The 20,497-nt window shown below is 46.6% G+C and overlaps 1 protein-coding gene across 2 annotated transcripts; it reads left to right on the top strand.

The window, feature by feature from the left end:
* Positions 1 to 153: 153 nt before the first annotated feature.
* Positions 154 to 20,207, top strand: LAIR1 (leukocyte associated immunoglobulin like receptor 1). 2 transcript variants are annotated; one of them, XM_082436749.1, is made up of 8 exons: positions 154 to 10,080; positions 10,517 to 10,552; positions 12,491 to 12,787; positions 15,595 to 15,714; positions 15,810 to 15,852; positions 15,936 to 15,973; positions 16,177 to 16,229; positions 19,281 to 20,207. In XM_082436749.1, exons 1-8 carry the CDS (start codon positions 10,047 to 10,049, stop codon positions 19,290 to 19,292), a joined length of 633 nt encoding a protein of 210 aa, XP_082292875.1. In that variant the 5' UTR covers positions 154 to 10,046; the 3' UTR covers positions 19,293 to 20,207. The 2 variants fall into 2 exon arrangements, with proteins under 2 accessions (XP_082292875.1, XP_082292874.1); XM_082436748.1 differs by lacking the exon at positions 19,281 to 20,207 and adding an exon at positions 16,777 to 17,481 and having other exon boundaries at positions 155 to 10,080.
* Positions 20,208 to 20,497: the final 290 nt, after the last annotated feature.

Genomic DNA, 20,497 nt, shown 5'->3' with positions numbered 1-20,497 from the left:
TCCCCCCGCCTGAGTGAGCCAGAGCCCCCGAAGCAGCTGCTCCTTTAACCCCGTCCTGTCTGGGCGGGGAACGGACGCCCTCAGGTGACCTACACGCAGAGGCGGGTCCATATCCAAAGCTGAAGCCCAGGAGCTGTGCAAACAAAGAAGAGAAAGGGAAATTTCTCCCAGCAGCCTCAGGAGCAGCGGATTAAATCTCCACAAACAACTTGATGTACCTGCATCTGTTGAATACCTGACTAGACAACGAATCATCCCAAAATTGAGGCAGTGGACTTTGGGAGCAACTGTAGACTTGAGGTTTGCTTTCTGCATTTAATTTGTTTCTGGTTTTATGTTTATCTTAGTTTAGTATTTAGAGTTTATTATCATTGGTAGATTTGTTTATTGATTTGGTTGCTCTCTTCCTTTTTTTAAATATATAGATTTTTTTTTCCTTTTTCTTTTTGTGAGTGTGTACGTGTATGCTTCTTTGTGATTTTGTCTGTATAGCTTTGCTTTTACCATTTGTCCTAGGGTTCTGTTTGTCTTTTTTTTTTTTTTAAGTATAGTTTTTAGCACTTGTTATCACTGGTGGCTTTGTTTTTTGGTTTGGTTGCTCTCTTCTTTCTTACTTTTTATTTCTTTTTTTTATTACTTCTTAATTTTTTAAATTTTTAATATTTAAAATTTTTTTTATTTAAATAACTTTATTTTATTTCCTTCTTTCTTTCTCTCTCTCTCTCTCGCTCCCCCTTTCTTTCTTTCTCCCTCCCTCCCTCCATCTCTCTCTCTCTCTCTCTCTTTCTTTCTCCCTTTTCTTCTGAGCTGTGTGGCTGACAGGGTCTTGGTGCTCCAGCCGGGTGTCAGGCCTGTGCCTCTCAGGTGGGAGAGCCGAGTTCAGGACACTGGTCCACCACAGACCTCCCAGCTCCATATAATATCAAACAGCAAAAGCTCTCCCAGAGATCTCCATCTCAATGCTAAGACCCAGCTCCACTCAACGACCAGCAAGCTACACCGCTGGACACCCTATGCCAAACAACTAGCAAGACAGGAACACAACCCCACCCATTAGCAGAGAGGCTGCCTAAAATCATAATAAGGTCAGAGACACCCCAAAACACACCACCAGACACGGTCCTGCCCACCAGAAAGACAAGATCCAGCCTCATCCACCAGAACACAGGCACTAGTCCCCTCCACCAGGAAGCCTACACAACCCACTGAACCAACCTTAGCCACTGGGGTCAGACACCAAAAACAACAGGAACTACGAACCTGCAGCCTGCGAAAAGGAGACCCCAAACACACTAAGTGAAGCAAAATGAGAAGACAGAGAAACACACAGCAGATGAAGGAGCAACGTAAAAACCCACCAGACCAAACAAACGAAGAGGAAATAGGCAGTCTACCTGAAAAAGAATTCAGAGTAATGATAGTAAAGATGATCCAAAATCTTGGAAACAGAATGGAGAAAATACAAGAAACGTTTAACAAGGACCTAGAAGAAGTAAAGAGCAAACAAACAATAATGAAAAACACAATAAATGAAATTAAAAATTCTCTAGAAGGAATCAATAGCAGAATATCTGAGGCAGAAGAACGGATAAGTGAGCTGGAAGATAAAACAGTGGAAATAACTACTGCAGAGCAGAATAAAGAAAAAAGAACGAAAAGAATTCATGACAGTCTCAGAGACCTCTGGGACAACATTAAATGCACCAACATTCGAATTACAGGGGTCCCAGAAGAAGAAGAGAAAAAGAAAGGGACTGAGAAAATATTTGAAGAGATTATAGTCGAAAACTTCCCTAACATGGGAAATGAAATAGTCAATCAAATCCAGGAAGCGCAGAGAGTCCCATGCAGGATAAATCCAAGGAGAAATATGCCAAGACACATATTATTCAAACTATCAAAAATTAAATACAAAGAAAAAATATTAAAAGCAGCGAGGGAAAAACAACAAATAACATACAAGGGAACTCCCATAAGGTTAACAGCTGATCTTTCAGCAGAAACTCTGCAAGCCAGAAGGGAGTGGCAGGACATATTTAAAGTGATGAAAGGGAAAAACTTACAACCAAGATTACTCTATCCAGCAAGGATCTCACTCAGATTCGACGGAGAAATTAAAACCTTTACAGACAAGCAAAAGCTAAGAGAATTCAGTATCAACAAACCAGCTTTACAACAAATGCTAAAGGAACTTCTCTAGGCAGGAAACACAAGAGAAGGAAAAGACCTATAATAACAAACCCAAAACAATTAAGAAAATGGTCATAGGAACATACATATCGATAAGTACCTTAAACGTAAATGGATTAAATGCTCCGACCAAAAGACGTAGACTGGCTGAATGGATACAAAAACAAGACCCATGTATATGTTGTCTACAAGAGACCCACTTCAGACCTAGGGACACATACAGATGAAAGTGAGGGGATGGAAAAAGATAGTCCATGCAAATGGAAATCAGAAGAAAGCTGGAGTAGCAATTCTCATATCAGACAAAATAGACTTTAAAATAAAGACTATTACAAGAGACAAAGAAGGACACTACATAATGATCAAGGGATCAATCCAAGAAGAAGATATAACAGTTGTAACTATTTATGCACCCAACATAGGAGCACCTCAATACATAAGGCAAATGCTAACAGCCATAAAAGGGGAAATTGACAGTAACACAATCATAGTAGGGGACTTTAACACCCCACTTTCACCAAAGGACAGATCATCCAAAATGAAAATAAATAAGGAAACACAAGCTTTAAATGATACATTAAACAAGATGGACTTAATTGATATTTATAGGACATTCCATCCAAAAACAACAGAATACACTTTCTTCTCAAGTGCTCATGGAACATTCTCCAGGATAGATCGTATCTTGGGTCACAAATCAAGCCTTGGTAAATTTAAGAAAATTGAAATCGTATCAAGTATCTTTTCTGACCACAACGCTATGAGACTAGATATCAATTACAGGAAAAAATCTGTAAAAAATACAAACACATGGAGGCTAAGCAATACACTACTAAATAACCAAGAGATCACTGAAGAAATCAAAGAGGAAATCAAAAAATACCTAGAAAAAAATGACAATGAAAACATGACGACCCAAAACCTATGGGATGCAGCAAAAGCAGTTCTAAGAGGAAAGTTTATAGCAATACAATCCTACCTCAAGAAACAAGAAACATCTCAAATAAACAACCTAACCTTACACCTAAAGCAATTAGAGAAAGAAGAAAAAAATAACCCCAAAGTTAGCAGAAGGAAAGAAATCATAAAGATCATATCAGAAATAAATGAAAAAGAAATGAAGGAAACAATAGCAAAGATCAATAAAACTAAAAGCTGGTTCTTTGAGAAGATAAACAAAATTGATAAACCATTAGCCAGACTCATCAAGAAAAAGAGGAAGAAGATTCAAATCAGTAGAATTAGAAATGAAAAAGAAGTAGCAACTGACACTGCAGAAATACAAAGGACCATGAGAGATTACTAGAAGCAACTATATGCCAATAAAATGGACAACCTGGAAGAAATGGAAAAATTCTTAGAAAAGCACAACCTTCCGAGACTGAACCAGGAAGAAATAGAAAATATAAGCAGACCAATCACAAGCACTGAAACTGAAACTGTAATTAAAAATCTTCTAACAAACAACAGCCCAGGACCAGATGGCTTCACAGGCAAATTCTATCAAACATTTAGAGAAGAGTTAACACCCATCCTTCTCAAACTCTTCAAAATATAGCAGAGGGAGGAACACTCCCAAACTCATTCTATGAGGCCACCATCACCCTGATACCAAAACCAGACAAAGATGTTACAAAAAAAGAAAACTACAGGCCAAAATCACTGATGAACATAGATGCAAAAATCTTCAACAAAATACTAGCAAACAGAATCCAACAGCACATTAAAAGGATCATACACCATGATCAAGTGGGGTTTATCCCAGGAATGCAAGGATTCTTCAATATATGCAAATCAATCAATGTGATAAACCATATTAACAAATTGAAGGATAAAAACCATATGATCATCTCAGTAGATGCAGAAAAAGCTTTTGACAAAATTCAACACCTATTTATGATAAAAACCCTCCAGAAAGTAGGCATAGAGGGAACTTACCTCAACACAGTAAATGCCATATAAGACAAACCCACAGCCAACATCATTCTCAATGGTGAAAAACTGAAACCATTTCCTCTAAGATCAGGAAGAAGACAAGGTTGTTGACTCTCACCACTATTATTCAACATAGTTTTGGAAGTTTTAGCCACAGGAATCAGAGAAGAAAAAGAAATAAAAGGAATCCAAATCAGAAAAGAAGAAGTAAAACTGTCACTGTTTGCAGATGACATGATACTATACATAGAGAATCCTAAAGATGCTACCAGAAAACTACTAGAGCTAATCAATGAATTTGGTAAAGTAGCAGGATACAAAATTAATGCACAGAAATCTCTTGCATTCCTATACACTAATGATGAAAAATCTGAAAGAGAAATTAAGGAAACACTCCCATTTACCACTGCAACAAAAAGAATAAAATGCCTAGGAATAAACCCACCTAAGGAGACAAAAGACCTGTAAGCAGAAAACTGTAAGACACTGATGAAAGAAATTAAAGATGACACAAACAGATGGAGAGATATACCATGTTCTTGGATTAGAAGAATCAACATTGTGAAAATGACTATACTACCCAAAGCAACCTACAGATTCAGTGCAATCCCTGTCAAACTACCACTGGCATTCTTCAAAGAACTAGAACAAAAAATTTCACAATTTGTATGGAAACACAAAATACCCCAAATAGCTAAAGCAGTCTTGAGAAAGAAAAACGGAGCTGGAGGAATCAGGCTCCCTGACTTCAGACTATACTACAAAGCTACAGTAATCAAGACAGTATGGTGCTGGCACAAAAACAGAAATACAGATGAATGGAACAGGATAGAAAGCCCAGAGATAAACCCATGGACATATGGTCACCTTATCTTTGATAAAGGAGGCAAGAATATACAATGGAGAAAAGACAGTCTCTTCAATAAGTGGTGCTGGGAAAACTGGACAGCTACATGTAAAAGTACAAAATTAGAACACTCCCTAACACCATACACAAAAATAAACTCAAAATGGATTAAAGACCTAAATGTAAGGCCAGACACTATAAAACTCTTAGAGGAAAACATAGGCAGAAGACTCTATAACATAAATTACAGCAAGATCCTTTTCGACCCACTCCTAGAGAAACGGAAATAAAAACAAAAATAAACAAATGGGACCTAATGAAACTTAAAAGCTTTTGCACAGCAAAGGAAACCATAAACAAGACGAAAAGACAACCCTCAGAATGGGAGAAAATATTTGCAAATGAAGCAACTGACAAAGGACTTATCTCCAAAATTTACAAGCAGCTCATGCAGCTGAATATCAAAAAAACAAACAACCCAATCCAAAAATGGGCAGAAGACCTAAATAGACATTTCTCCAAAGAAGATATACAGATTGCCAACAAACACATGAAAGGATGCTCAACATCACTAATCAGTAGAGAAATGCAAATCAAAACTACAATGACATATCACCTCACACCGGTCAGAATGGCCATCATCGAAAAAAATCTACAAACAATAAATGCTGGAGAGGGTATGGAGAAAAGGGAAACCTCTTGCACTGTTGGTGGGAATGTAAATTGATACAGCCACTATGGAGGACAGTATGGAGGTTCTTTATAAAACTAAAAATAGAACTACCATACGACCCAGCAATCCTACCACTGGGCATATACCCTGAGAAAACCATAATTCAAAAAGTCATGTACCACAATGTTCATCGCAGCTCTATTTACAATAGCCAGGACATGGAAGCAACCTAAGTGTCCATCGATAGATGAATGGATAAAGAAGATGTGGCACATATATACAATGGAATATTACTCAGCCATAAAAAGAAACGAAATTGAGTTATTTGTAGTGAGGTGGACGGACCTAGAGTCTGTCATACAGAGTGAAGTCAGTCAGAAAGAGAAAAACAAATACCGTATGCTAACACACATATATGGAATCTAAAAAAAAAGGTTCTAACGAACCTAGGGGCAGGACAGGAATAAAGACATAGACGTAGAGAATGGACACGGGTCCCTGAGGACACGGGGAGGGGAAAGGGTAAGCTGGGACGAAGTGAGAGAGTGGCATGGACATAATATACACTACCAAATGTGAAATAGATAGCTAGTGGGAAGCAGCTGCATAGCACAGGGAAATCAGCTCGGTGCTTTGTGACCACCTAGAGGGGTGGGATAGGGAGGGTGGGAGGGAGACACAAGAGGGAGGAGATATGGGGATATACGTATACATATAGCTGATTCACTTTGTTATACAGCAGAAACTAACACAATATTGTAATGTAATTATACTCCAGTAAAGATGTTAAAAAAAAAAGAAAGAAAGAAAGAAAAAAAAGAATAGCTATCATCAAAAAATCTATGAATAATAAATGCTGGAGAGGGTGTGAAGAAAAGGGAACCCTCCTACACTGTTGGTGGGAATGTAAATTGGTGCAGTCACTATGGAGAACAGTATGGAGGTTACTTAAAAAACTAAAATAGAGTTACCATATGATCCAGCAATCCCACCCCTGGGCATATATCTGGAAGAGATGAAAACTCTAATTTGAAAAGATACATGCACCCCAATGTTCATTGCAGCACTATTCCCAATAGCCAAGATAGGGAAGTAACCTAAGAGTCCATGACAGATGAATAGATAAAGAAGATGTGGTACATATATGCAATGGAATATTACCCAGTCATAAAAAAGAATGAAATAATGCCATTTGCAGCCACTTAGATGGATCTAGAGATTATCATACTTAATGAAGTCAGACAGAAAAAGACAAATATTATATGATGTCACTTACATGTGGAATCTAAAAAATAGTACAAATGAACTTATTTACAAAACAGAAACAGATTCACAGACATAGAAAACAAACTTATGATTACCAAAGGCGAAAGGAGGGGAGGGATAAATTAGAAGTATGGGATTAACAGATACACACTACCATATATTAAATAGATAAACAGGGATTTGCTGTATAGCACAGGGAAGTCTAGTAATAACCTATAGTGGAAAAGAATTGAAAAAAAGAATACGTAAGTTACACACACGTATTCTTTTTTCATATATATATATATATATATATAACCAAATCACTTTGCTGTATGCCTGAAACTAACACAATATTGTAAATCAACTATACTTCAATAAAAAAATAACTTAGCAGATACATATTTTCTAAAAAGAAAAGATCAATGGTGTTGACTGAAATAAAAATGCACAAAATGCACAGTGAGAGTTGTGAGTTTCAGTTTTATCTGGGGACATACTGAGGACTGTGGCCCACGAGACAGCCTCTCAGAGAGCTCTGAGGAACTGCTCCGATATCAGCATCTATGTGATTTTGGAGAAGGGGTACATGCCGTCAAGCACACACCTCTGTAGAAAGTTGCTGCTACTCACGAGGAATAGATACCTTAGTTCATGACTTTAGTGCTTTTCTAAGTCCGAGAAGATGCAAGAAATTGGGTTCATAAAATCTTCTCCTGAAAATATCTAACTCTCTGAAGGCCTGTTCTGCCAGTGTTCCCAGAGCACAGAGTGCCTCCTTCCTGATCCCTGCCTGGAACACCCTTCAGGGTGTGTCGAAGGTGAGGAACTCCAGTGGCTAATGACTCAATCCTTGTAGAGCCAGATAGAAAGTGACATTCTTTGGTTGGCAGTGATCACCTGGGACCAAAGAGTATCAACCTTAAAAATAAAATAGCCAGTTACCTTAGCAGCAAAATGGTTTATTCGGGAATAGCAGAAAATTGCTATTTGGGACAGGCCAGCTATGGTGGATCACAGGCAAGTCTAAAGAGATAAAGGGGAGGTCACCTCTTATCGGGTTTTAGGAGGAAATGGGGAAGGATTATTCTGAACAGAAATTCACTGAAGAACAAGAGTTAGAGGTTTGACATTTTCTCATTGGCTGGAAGCAGTGGTTAGAGCATTGTTGCTGGGGCACGGAAGGATCTTCCTTCTTTTTCTTAAAGCAGGGGATGAAATTCCCATGTAATTAATGTCCTCCCTTGTCTAAATAATTCTCGTCTTCCTTCTCCCTACTGGGAATGGAGGCTGCACCCAAGTGCTACATGCCTGAGAGTTCCCCTTTCAGGGCTTCCCGACTCCATTTTAAATGAGGTTACTTTGCTTATTTTCACAAAGGGAACATGGAATCTTGGTGGTGATGGAAATCTTGACTATGATGGTGGTTTCACAACTACCAGAGCTCATTGAATTGCACATATTTAATGGATGCAGTTGGTTGTCTGCAAATTATCCCTCAATAAACCTGATAAAAGCCACTAATGAAGATGAGAGAGAGAGACAGAGAGAGAGAGACCAGAAAGACACAGATACTTAGGGCTGGTGGTGTTAGTCAACGAGGGTGACCCCTGGACTTTATCCTTTAGCCTCTACCATCTGCAAGGCCATGAAAATAAAACTTAATGCATCACTGTCAAGGTGAGAGCCATGTTCAGCGTTCAACTTGACTCTGGGGAATCCTGTCTTCCTTTAATTTTTGACTACATAGCCTTCACTTAGTGTTCATTTCTTTGAGGCATTTAAAAAGACCTTTAAAATAGTCTATTAAGCAATTTTAGTTTTTAAAATAATTATTATTTTAAAATGGAGTGTGGTCCACAGATTTAGTCTGAAATTTTGACAGAAAATCTAGTACATTTATTGTTTACTTATTAACAATTCCAGGGATAGGCAGTCCCAGGGCTGGTTCAGCACTTGGGGACCTTCTATGAACCCTGGATCTTGTATTCTTTCCCCTCAGTTTGTTCAGTATTTCTGCTATTGTAGTCAAGCTTGTTGCCTCATGGTGGCAAGATGGCTGTTGCAGCTCCAGATATCACATCATCATGATATAGCTCCCCATGGACAGGAGAAAAGGAGGTAAAAGTCTTATGAGACCCTCTGTTATTAAGAGAGAAATATGATTCCCAGAAACCCTGATATATCCTGCTTTAAGTATCATAGGCCATACATGGTCATGTGCCCCCTCTGGACCAATCACTGCAAATGGGATTGCTGGATTGCCTTAATCCAAACTTTATCCTCTGCACTCCCCCTATCCCCCAGCCCCAGGGTTGGAACATGGCCACTCAAACAGAACTAGGTTTCTGTTAATAAGGAAAAAGTGAGCATCGGCTGCTGTGTAGACCACCATCAATGTCTGGCGCAGCTACCCCTGGGGGAAGCAGCTCTTCCCTGGCCTCAGGGGCAGTGAACGTGAGATTCCGTGATGGGGCTCCTGTCCTGCTGGGCTCCGTGTGCACAAACGCCCTCCCCATCCCTGGCCCTGCTCCCAAGGTCTGTCTCCTGATTATCCCATCCCTTTAGGATTTTGCATGTGCTGACGGACCAGCCTCCCCTTCCCTGGTTCCCATGCCACTTCGGGAAGATAGGCAGAGAACCCATGTTAGTGAGAGATTTCTAATGAGCTCAGTACCTTGCTGGGAATGTAACATATATTGTAATATTAAATACTTGGAGGGGGATCTGGGGCTTCCCATTTTAAACACGAGGAAACGTTGGCATAAAGTGGTGTAACTCTTTGTCCAAGAACAGATGGTTGTCGTGTGGAGCTGGGACCAACAGTCAAGTCAGTTTGCCGCACAAATCCGTGTACTGCTTGCCCCACAGATTGAGACTGAAGCTCCCCCCTCAGGCGGCGCCTCCGGAGATGAGTTCAGCCTCATCGGTGCACAGCGGGAACAAACATCTTTTGGAAGCCAGGCCCCGCCTCTGTCTCGTTAGTGGGAAGTGTGGATGGGAGGGGAGAGAGAGCTCTTCCCCTTTGTGTGAGGCCGTTGTTGTCGAAACCCCAGAAAGGGCCCCTAGCCACCACATCCTCTTCTCTCGTGTCGCCTACAGGCTCTGTCCTTCACTCACAAACTCCAGGACGGTGCCGGGGGCCGGGGCAGGGCCATGTTGCCCCATCCCACCACCCTCCTGGGCCTGGGTGAGTCTTGGAATGGAGGGGTAGGAATCCAGGGGCAGAGGGGCTCTGCTTCCCAGCTCCGTCCCGACTCCAGCCCAGAAGATGCTGGGGCCCTAGGGGGGCAAAGTGGTCCCCCTCAGCTCTGGCCAAGACCTAAGTCTTACCACGGAAGGTTCAGTGCTGGAGATGGTGCCTGGGTATGGGGTTGAGTGCAGACTGAGAAGGGCTGGGGGGCCGGGGAGGAACACCTGCTTGGAAGACGGGTTGGGGGTTTGTCTTGAGACTATTTCAGAGCAAGGAGAGGGCACGTACTCAGATGCAATGTTGACGGGGGTGTCGGGAAACTACGGGACGATGACCACCCCTACCCCGCTGGCCCCTCAAGGCGCCCCCTTGACTGCAGCCCCGTGAGGAAACCGTATAGCGGGCGTCTTTCTCACTAGAACTTCTCTTCCAGTGCTCTGTCTGGGCCACACGATCCACACGCAGGCGGGTGAGTCTTCTCCCCAGTCCCCTCTGCACCCCGCAGGCAGATGTAGGTGAAGAGTGGAGCCGATCCTGGGGGCCCTGACGTACACCTCGAATTGCAAACAACCCCAAACGTAGAACCCTCGCCCAGGTCTCTCCCGCGTTCTCCACCTCTGCTCCTGATGGCCCACAGGGACGATTCAGGTCATAAGGACCAGGCTGAGCCCACGAGCTCTCCCCACACGAGCCCAGATCTCCCTCAGCAGCCCCTGGGCAGAGAACGTGACCTCGCCAAGGGCAGACGCTGAGAATCACCCTCAGTCCCACCGTCTCCATCCTCCCGTACAGACTATATCACACAGTGATGTGGTTTTTAAATGATCATTTTAAAGTTTTACTTAAAAACTTTAAATATATATATAGCATATAATTTATCTCCAGGAAAACCTTCATCTTCCTTACAGTCCTCTCACAGTTTACCTTCAGACAGACTGAGAGCCACGCACCTCTCTTTGGTCTGGATCTGTCTGTCCCCACGCTGTCTGGCTCACTTATCTCAGTTACCTTGGTTTTCTTTCCCTTTCTAAATGCCATCTTCCCACTCAGCTCCGGACCTCCTCACCACCCTGAATGCCCGGTGTCCCCCTGTCCCTCGGCCTGGGTAATTCATCCCTGACCTCAGATCTCAGCTCAGATACCTCTTCCCTCGGACCTCCCAGAGGACGGCAGCTCTGCCTCCCGTCTGCCCCCGAGATTCCCCCACTCACCCCGAGGGCACGTGTCACCGTTTGTACCCGTGGATTTGCACAATTATTGGTCAATGTCTATCCTCTCTCTAGACTTTCAGCCCCAAGAGGGCAGGCATCCTGGGTGTTTCTCATATTTGTGGAACCAGTGGTACACGGAGGCGTCAGTAAACAGATAGATGGGAACTAAGATGTGGTCAGAAGGAAGAAAGAGTGAATGAGCGACCTCTGCCAGCCCCCTGCCTCTATGGGATTTTGCTGAATGTGAGGGCAACTTCCTGTTTCAGGGCTACAAACCCGCTCTGCCCCCTGCCCGCAGGCGAGCTGAGACAGATGGGGTTTCCAGAGCCTCAGTAACAGGGAAATGGAAATAAGCTGAGACGAAGGTAAAAATACAGAGAAAACCCAGGGATGAAAGCACAGAAGATTCGCATTGGACACAGAGACACTCGCCTGCTGAGGAATGTGGGATCAGATCTGTGCTCCAGCTCCTACACACACACACACACACACACACACACACACACACACACACACACACACACACTTCCGCTGCCGCTCTGCAGACTGCACCCCTCACCCCACCCAATCCCACCTGGCACTGGCAGCTGCCCTTCAGACCCAGCCCAGATCATTCCTACCGCCTGAGACCCCTGCTTTCCTTGTCCCAGGAATGACCCGGTCATTCCCATCCTGTGCCACCCTCCCAGCCCTCTCTGTCCCCCTAGAGTGGCCGTGGGCAAGGAGGGAGCCGCCCGCTGCAGCAGACATGCCCGGGGGCCCCCAGTCTGTTCTGACACCTCCCATGTCATGCTGAGCAAGATGTGACCAAGTCTCAGGGTCCTTAAGTCAAGTGGGGAAAATAAGTCCGCAGTAATGAGAATTTAGAGGCTCACAGAATGGGCATGGGGGGGTCTTTTGGCAGAGGATGATGGAAATGTTCTAAAATTGGATTGCGGGACTTCCCTGGTGGTCCAGTGGTTAAGACTGCATGCTTCCAATGCAGGGGGTGTGGGTCTGATCCCTGGTTGGGGAACTAAGATCCCACATGCAGTGCAGCCAAAAAAAAAAAAAAATTGTATTGTGGTGATGGTTGCACAACTTTGCAAGTTTCAAAAAAAAAAAAAGTACTGAACTGAGCAACAAAAATGGGTGAATTATGTGATGTGATGATTTTCACGTAACGGATGCTGAGATTCTGCTCTTACCCATCCTAGGGACCCTGCCCAGACGCTCCACCAGGGCTGAGCCAGACTCTGTGAGCCCCCAGGGGTGGCCTGTGACCATTGTGTGCAGGGGCCCTGCTGGGGCTGAGGAATTCCGTCTGGAGAGGAAGGAAAATAGGAGTGACTTCAAGGATGAGAATACTGTGTCTCAACTTGGTCCACACCAGACAGAGGCCAGATTCAGCATCACCGCTGTGCGTGGCGACACTGCCCAGCATTATCAGTGCCTCTACCGGACAGGTAGTCACTGGTCTGAGCCCAGGGATGCCCTGGAGCTGGTGGTGACAGGTGAGGAGCTCTCTGCCCTGCCCTCAGGTTTGCCCCAGGCCCCTGGACCCTGTCCCCAGCTGTGTCCTCCGTGCACAGGCTCCCCTGCCCCCTCCTGACCCCCAAGCCCTCTGGCTCCCTCTTCCCTCTGCACACACGTCTGCCTTCACACCTGGCTCAGGTCTCTAGAGCCTGGTCTCACCTGGACACCACAGTGGCCTGGACACTCAGCCCCAGCATCAGGGTGGGCACAGAGCTGGCCCTGCTGGGCTGGCGGGGAGTGGGCTTCCAGAGATGGGGTGGGGACAGACCCCTTCAAGGGAACCTGTGTCTTTTCCCTCAGGATGGTGTTGACTGTCTTTTCCACTGGGTGAGGATCTGTGGGGCCCCTAGGCTATGTGTCCCACCCTCCATCGGGCACGTCACATGGTCCTGGACCCCTGACCAGGGCTGGATGGTGCTTTGGGGGACCTCTGGGATGAGGCCATCCCTGTCCCTGTGGGTGGTCAGCCCCGAGATGTCCTGGAGTCAGCGTCCACTGGGGACACTTTGACCCCCTCCACACCCTCCTGGGGCACCGACCCCGCCGTGCTGCTTTGGGGACACAGTAGTTCACTTACACAGGACACCCGCTTAAATGTGCTGCCAAATGGGACAACCTGGAGAAGTGCTAATCTTATTAATACCGAGGAAATATTTTCTTCTCACCTCGTGTGCACCGGACACCCTCCTGCCGTGGGACTGATGCACATGGTGAATGAGGAGAAAGGGTCCCTGGCCTCCCAAACTTTAGCGGGAGAATTCATTAGAATGAATAATAGAGACGTATGTAAGTATATACGGGCATATATAAATATAAACATATAACTTACAATGTAAAATTTCAGATCTATAATTTAAGTATATTAGAATATAGTTACACTATTAAATATAAGTAATACAATATAATATACATTACTATATTGTTACATGAGTAATGTGTGTTATATATTATGTTATCATGTATTATGTATTACTATAATTTGTATATGTAAATATTAAAATGTGTACCATAATATATATTAAATATGTATAATTGATATAATTTTTATGTATAGCATAATTATGTATAATTTAAATTATGCATATAAATTAAATTATACATATGTAAGTTAAAAACACATAATTTAAAATATATTTATATTTATTATTTAAGCATTAAGCCTATTTATATAATATGTAATATACATTATAGATGTAAATATATTGCTATATATTTGTACGTGTATAACATATATGCTATTTTATTTTATTTTATTTTTTTAGAGAATGGCAGAACAAATCTTCATTTATTATTTACAATGTGTCAGATATAGAGATACACAGACCTTGCCTGTGGGTAGTTTAGCTTTTAATTTATTAATAATATTTTTGATTGTTTTATGTATTTGTTCCCCCATCTCCATTAATTTCACTGACTTAATTATCTTCAGAAGATAATTATCTTATTTTTTAATTTATATCAGTCATCAATTTTATACAATCAGTGTATACATGTCATTCCCAATCGCCCAATTCAGCACACCACCATCCCCACCCTACATGCTATTTTAAATCGTAGTAAACGTCATCAGGGGCAGCTCAGGCAGCGACGGCGTTAAAACGCAGGATGGGGTCTTGGATCCTGGACCAAGGACACAGTGTTGAGGAAAGGATGCTCCAAGAAAGGAAATTTTCTACTTTAAAGGATGTTGAGGACTCCACCTCTGGAGCAGTGGGAGGGAGGGGGCGCTGGCCACAAGAGGGGATGAAGGGCTCCGACCTTGCGGGTGTACCAGCCCCCAAGACCTCAGCTGGACCGCCTGTAAAAGGAGCAATGCCGAGCACCGCACTTAGGGGACGAAAAGGAGGCGAGGGACCGAGGGCGCATGCGTGGAGTCCAGCTCATGGCTGGCGCACCGTCCTCTCACCTGCTAAAGGCTGGGCTTCAGGCAGCTCGAGGACTTCGGGTCCTGGCTTCTCCACTCACAGAAGAGCAGTTCCGCCCCATCAGGGATTGCTGTGAAAAGCAGGAAGAGATCAGAGATGGGGGTTCTTGTGCTTGGGGTGGGAACCCAGAAGGAGGTGAGCAGGCCGAGGTGCCCGCTCCCGATTCCTACTGGGTTTCCGTCTCTCTAAAGGTGCACGAAGCGTGGAGAGCACCGCTGTCCCACACAGTCTCCTGCAGGAAGGAGATGCTGTGTATCTGCGTCATCCCGGAGGGTGTCACTGGCCAGGGGTAGCGCAGCGGCTAGTGCAGCTGGCGATCTGACTTCTAACTTTAGTTAACCTAAATTTCAATGAAAATTGTCCCGCGTGACTACCGTGGTGGTAACCATCCTCACAGAAAGGTCCATGGGGCTGTTCTAGAGGGAGCAGGTCGGGGTCCGGGGAGGAGACCCCTTGGAGGTGGGGATGGGGGACTCAGGGGCTTCTCTGTCCAGATCAGGCCCCTGACCCAGACCCTCCTCACTCCTCGGAGACACAGACGCACTCGCAGGACGGTAACCGTCCTGATGGGCGAGGGCGACGCAGAAGCAGGAACCCGGTGCGCGCTCTTTGGGGAAAGGGGGAAAGAAGGGGCTTTGGTGCTGGTCATATTCCAGCTCGACCAACGCCGTGTGGACAGAGGACTTGAGCGCTCAGACCCGCTTCTGTAAAGTGGGGATAATGAGTCCCATGTCACAGGACTACTGGGCACGAGAGATCGATATGTAAGTGGGAACACGACAAGCCCCAGCGCGTGGTGGGTGTGCTGCAGGTGCGCGATAAAGGCATATGCTGCTGGTAATCGGATCCCATCCTCCCAGCTCCCACAGGCCTGTCGACAGAGCATGTTTATATTCTCATCGGGGTCCCTGTGGCCTTTCTCCTTTGTCTCCTCCTCCTGGGCCTTTTCCTCCTCCATCGTCAGCATGAGAGAAAACGGGGTAGGTCTCAGGGACAGGGTGCGGTGACCCGGGCAGGCTGTTTGGGGTGTTGGGAGGAAGGCTTCTCTCCTTAATTCACACCTGACTGTCCTCAGGGCCCCCCAGAAGCCAAGGTGAGGAGCAGAGGCCCCAGGAGAGGTGAGGCTCTTGGGAATGACCCCCGGGCCCCCAATCCCCTGCCCCCAGGCAGCCCTGACGGCTCACATGTTCTCTCTCCTCAGGCTCAGCCCAGCTGTTGACGTCCCAGATGGGACACCAGGTAAAGACAAGGATGGGGGACAGGTCTGGGAGGGGGGAAGTGGGGATTCAGTGCCATCAGGAAGCAGTGTGGTAGGGGGCGTTTGGGAGCATCCTAGGATGTTCCAGATGGGGTGGGAGCCAAAATATGAAGCTATGAGGTCGGGCATATTTGCCTCCTAAGGTCCACCCCAGAGAACTGACCCCTTGTCCTCTCCCTGCCAGATCTGGCCACTGTCTACAGATTTCCTGAGAGGAATGGAGAGGTGGATACCTCAGTAAGTGCTTGCATTAGTCACCTGCCGCTGGGTACCAAAGTCCCTGAAATGTAGCAGCTTAACAGAATCATCTCAGTTTCCTGGGCCAGGAATTAGGAATCGGATCGACTGGGTGGTGGTGGCTCATGGTCTGTCCTGACGTTGCTGTCAAGATGCTAACCCGGGCTGCATTCATCTGGGGCTCAACTGAGGCTGGGAGATCCACTTCCACGACGGCTCAGTCCCCTGGTTGTGGGCAGGAGCCCCGTTTCCCCACCGCACGGGCTTCTCCATGGCGGCCGGCCTCCCCCAGAGGGAGGGACCCCGAAGGGGGAGGAACAGAAGGCACAGTGTCTTCTGTGGCCTCCCCATGGAGGTGGCCCTCACTCTGCCATATTCTATTGGTCACACAGACCAACCCTGCTTCTCTGTGGGAGGGGACCACACAATGGCGATTCAGGAGGTGGGATCTGCGGGGGCACCTGGAGTCTGGCGACCAAAGTCTTCCCCTCCCACAGCCCCTCCCTCACCTCAGCCGCCCACACTCACCCTGAGTCTCCCTCCTCAGGCCCCTGCTGCAGGAGGCCCCCAGGAGGTGATATATGCCCAGCTGGACCACCCGGCCCTCGCACAGAGGGCGGCCAGAGCTGTGTCCCTGCTGTCCACGGAGCCCACAGCCAAGTCCAGCATGTACGCAGCCCTTGCCAGAAATTGACCCCAGGCCCACCTGGCCTCTGCACTAAAGACACAGGAGGGCACTCTTGCAAAAGCCTGCAGTGGACATTTGGAGGGTTTCCCTGTGGAATCGTCCCTTCCTGAAGTCATCCAGTCAATTCTCCTGCAGGCAAGAGCTGGAGTCCTGAGACCCGCAATCAACTTCTAGGAGATTCATTCACCATGTGGCCCCTCCCACAATCAACTAGCTCCTTGGAGAGAACGTGTAGCACTTGTTTCCAGAGACCCAGCTGTGGTCCCTTGGCTGTTTCCAGAGAACCAGCTATAGTGCTTGGCTGTTTCCAGAGACCCAGCTGCAGTCTCCTGGCTGTTTCTAGAGACCCAGCTATGGTCCTACAGTCGCCCAGCTGATTCCAGATATGTCCTGTGAATCTTCCACTGCCCCCAGAGATCCGTTTTCTCAGCTGACTGTACAAACCTTCCTAGAGTTCAGTTGTTGACCTTGAATCTGGGCTACACTTACGCAGCTTATTGCTGATACCGTGTTTTCTGCATCATGCTTCGCCTTGTTCATCAATAAATGTCCTCACGGGCCCAACTGCCTCAGCCCTGCATGTGACGCTGGGGTACACAGGTTCTAGGTCCCAGTCTCTGCCTCCACAGTCACTCAAAACTTAGTGAGGGAAACGACAAAAAGTGCATCCGTGTTTTGTGATCCAAGTGTGTGTCTCAGGGATGAGAGAGGGAGATGTCTGAGGGGACTTCTGTCTGGGTGAAGGCACAGGCCTGCCCCACCTGATACAGCTCCCATCCCCCCCGCCATGTGCACACCCATGAATGCTCGCATACACACACAGACACACATGCACACACCCACACGCGCAGACACGTGTGGAGTGGGCGAGGGAGTTGATGAGACCACGACTGCACACGGAGAGTCCCTCAGGCTTTAGGTCCACCCAGAGGAATATGCAGGTCCCCATTTCCCACCCCTACTCCAGTTCAGCCCCACTGGACGCCATGCATTCTCCAAACACAAGAGGACCCATCAGCTGTAGGACATTGTCCTTGATCTGACCTTCACCCCGTCACCTGGCTAATGCCCTTCAGGGTTGGGATTGGAGGCTGTTCATCCCAATAAGCTTGCAGTTGCTGCTGTAACGAACCACTCACATAGTGGCACCAAACAACACAATTTATTATCCTACAGTTCAGGAGGTCAGAAGGCTAACATCAGTTAAACTGGGCTAGAATCAGGGGTCAGCAGGGCTGCGGTCCTTCTGAAGGCCCCAGGGCAGAATCCACTCCTTTACCTTTAGCAGCGTCTGGGGCCCGCCTGCATTCCTTGGCCCGGGGCCCCTTCCTCTGCCTTCAAGGAGAACTGTAGCCTCTTCAATCCTCCCTCTGACTAGGACTCCTGCTTCTGTGGTCACACCTCCTTCCCTCTCTCTGACCTGCCTCCTCCCTCTTACAAGGACCCTGGTGATTACATTGCGTCCACCTGGAACATCCAAGCTCATTTCCAGCCCCCCCCCCCCCCCCGCCGAGCCTTAACTCAATCACACCTGCAAAGACCCTTTTTGCACCTAAGGTAGCACAGCAGCTGGCTCCAGGGAGTCGGGTGTGGACATCTTTGGGGCTGTTATTCTGTCTACCTGAGTGGGTGCTGGTCCTCAGCACCACCTCCGCTTGTGGGCTCCTCTGGGCTTCAATGCCTCACTCTGAATTCTAAGTATCTCCTTGCAGGAATGTTTCCTTCTTCCACTAGCTTGTGAAATGATCAATGTTTGAGAGTCTATTTCTTGTGTCCCTAGAACCTCTACGTAAGAGGAGGTCGGGTAGGAAGCAGTGGAGACTGGAAACGCGCCCCACAACCCGTTAGCACCCCGCCCCGCCCAGTGCTCAAAGTGACAGGTGGTCCCTGTGTGACAGGACTGTGCCTGCTCACCAGCACCGTGTCCTCCCTTCCTGGGCTCCCAGCGAGATGATCTCCCCAGCCTCCCTGCAGTTATGTGTGTCCTGGGATGAAGTTCACAGTGGCATGTGAGCTGGACGGACGGAGCTTCTTCTAGGCCTGGCCCGTGAACCTCCCACACAAGATCCTCACGGCTCTCCCTTTCTGCTGATGGCTATGGATGCCCCGGGTGACCCTGGAACCACACGCTCAGTGTGGCACCTGATTTCCGGATGACCCTATAGGATAGAGGCTGCTGTACCCCTTGTATGAGTCATATTTCAGGTTTCTATAAAGTTGATGCTTTAACGTGTGTCATACATGCATATGCTAGTGTGAAAATTAATAAAGGGAAACCTAATTTAAAACGGAGTTGGGAAGCCCTAAAGGGGAGCTCTCTCACCCCTACCCTCTGCTGCAGCTTACTTTACATTCCTGGGCAGGAAGAAGCTTGATTCGCAGAAGAAGAATGATTTTCTCCTTGCCCAGCAATATAGCCCAGCCAATGCGAAACAGCAACAGCCCAGCCAATGAGAAACAGCCTCAGCCCAGCCAATGAGAAACAGTCACAACCTAGCCAATGAGAAACAGCCTCAGCCCAGCCAATGAGAAACAGCCTCAGCCCAGCCAATGAGAAACAGTCACAACCTACCCAAGGAGAAACAGCCTCAGCCCAGCCAATGAGAAGCAGCCACAACCTAGCCAAGGAGAAACAGCAACAGCCCAGCTAATGAGAAACCACCACCACCCTGACCTCTTGGTTTTCTCCAAGGGACTTTCAGTCAAAGCAGCCCCTTCCAGCTTCCTCCTTTTTCTCTGTAAAGTAACATTCCTCTTCCTTGTTCTCTGGACTTGACTGTGGTTTGCCATAGTTTGAATGTCCTGAATCGCAATTCCTCTGCCATTCCTAAATAAACTCGTTTGCCAGTAAAATAACGACATTTAATTTTAAGGTTGACACTGGACACACCTTTTCCTAGATGACCCGATAATATGCCTGAGTCACTTGCATTGTCCTCCCGCCTCCTCCCTCACTGCCCCCCACCCTGCCCCAGCTCCTGAGCAAGAATCCTCTTCTTGGGGTGCACTTATCAAATACAAACCAGTCAATCCAGAGTCCACACCCGCACCCCCTCCTTTATGGGGGTCCACAGTCTGGGCCACGATCCACCTGCCCTTGTCACGCTAGGGCCAAGCACATGACACCTAGGGACGCCCCCTCCACCCCAGAATCCGCTGAAATCATTAATCCAGCCAATCCCATGCCTGCTTACCCTTTCCTGCCCATTCTTGCTTGTGGAAACCACAGTAAAGGCTCCCATTTTCCCCTCACTCCATCTCCTTCTTTCTGTCTCCGGTGCTTCCCTACGTGGCCCTGGTGGGTGGCATGCATGCCCCCTCCTCCTGGGAACTGTAATGAAATATCTTTTCAATGGCAGGCGTCTCCTGATCTGCTCCCTCACATTTTAAAATTAATACACAGTATTTTAAAGCACCTCCCTGCTGAGCTGGAATCAACTTCACCTGTTTCCTGGAAGAGGCACTAATTCCTATCACGTGAGTCGTTACACTTTTGGGTCTATTGGCCGTAATAGTTACACAGCTGAAACGCACAGTGAGACGGCCTCCGCCCGGTTAAGGGCTTACCCTGCCTTGGCTG

Source organism: Balaenoptera physalus, assembly GCF_965194825.1.
Source record: "Balaenoptera physalus genome assembly, chromosome: 19".
NCBI classification, from domain to species: Eukaryota; Metazoa; Chordata; class Mammalia; order Artiodactyla; family Balaenopteridae; genus Balaenoptera; species Balaenoptera physalus.
The sequence above is the reverse complement of the archived record's forward strand: the minus strand, read 5'-3'. Positions and strand labels throughout refer to the sequence as shown.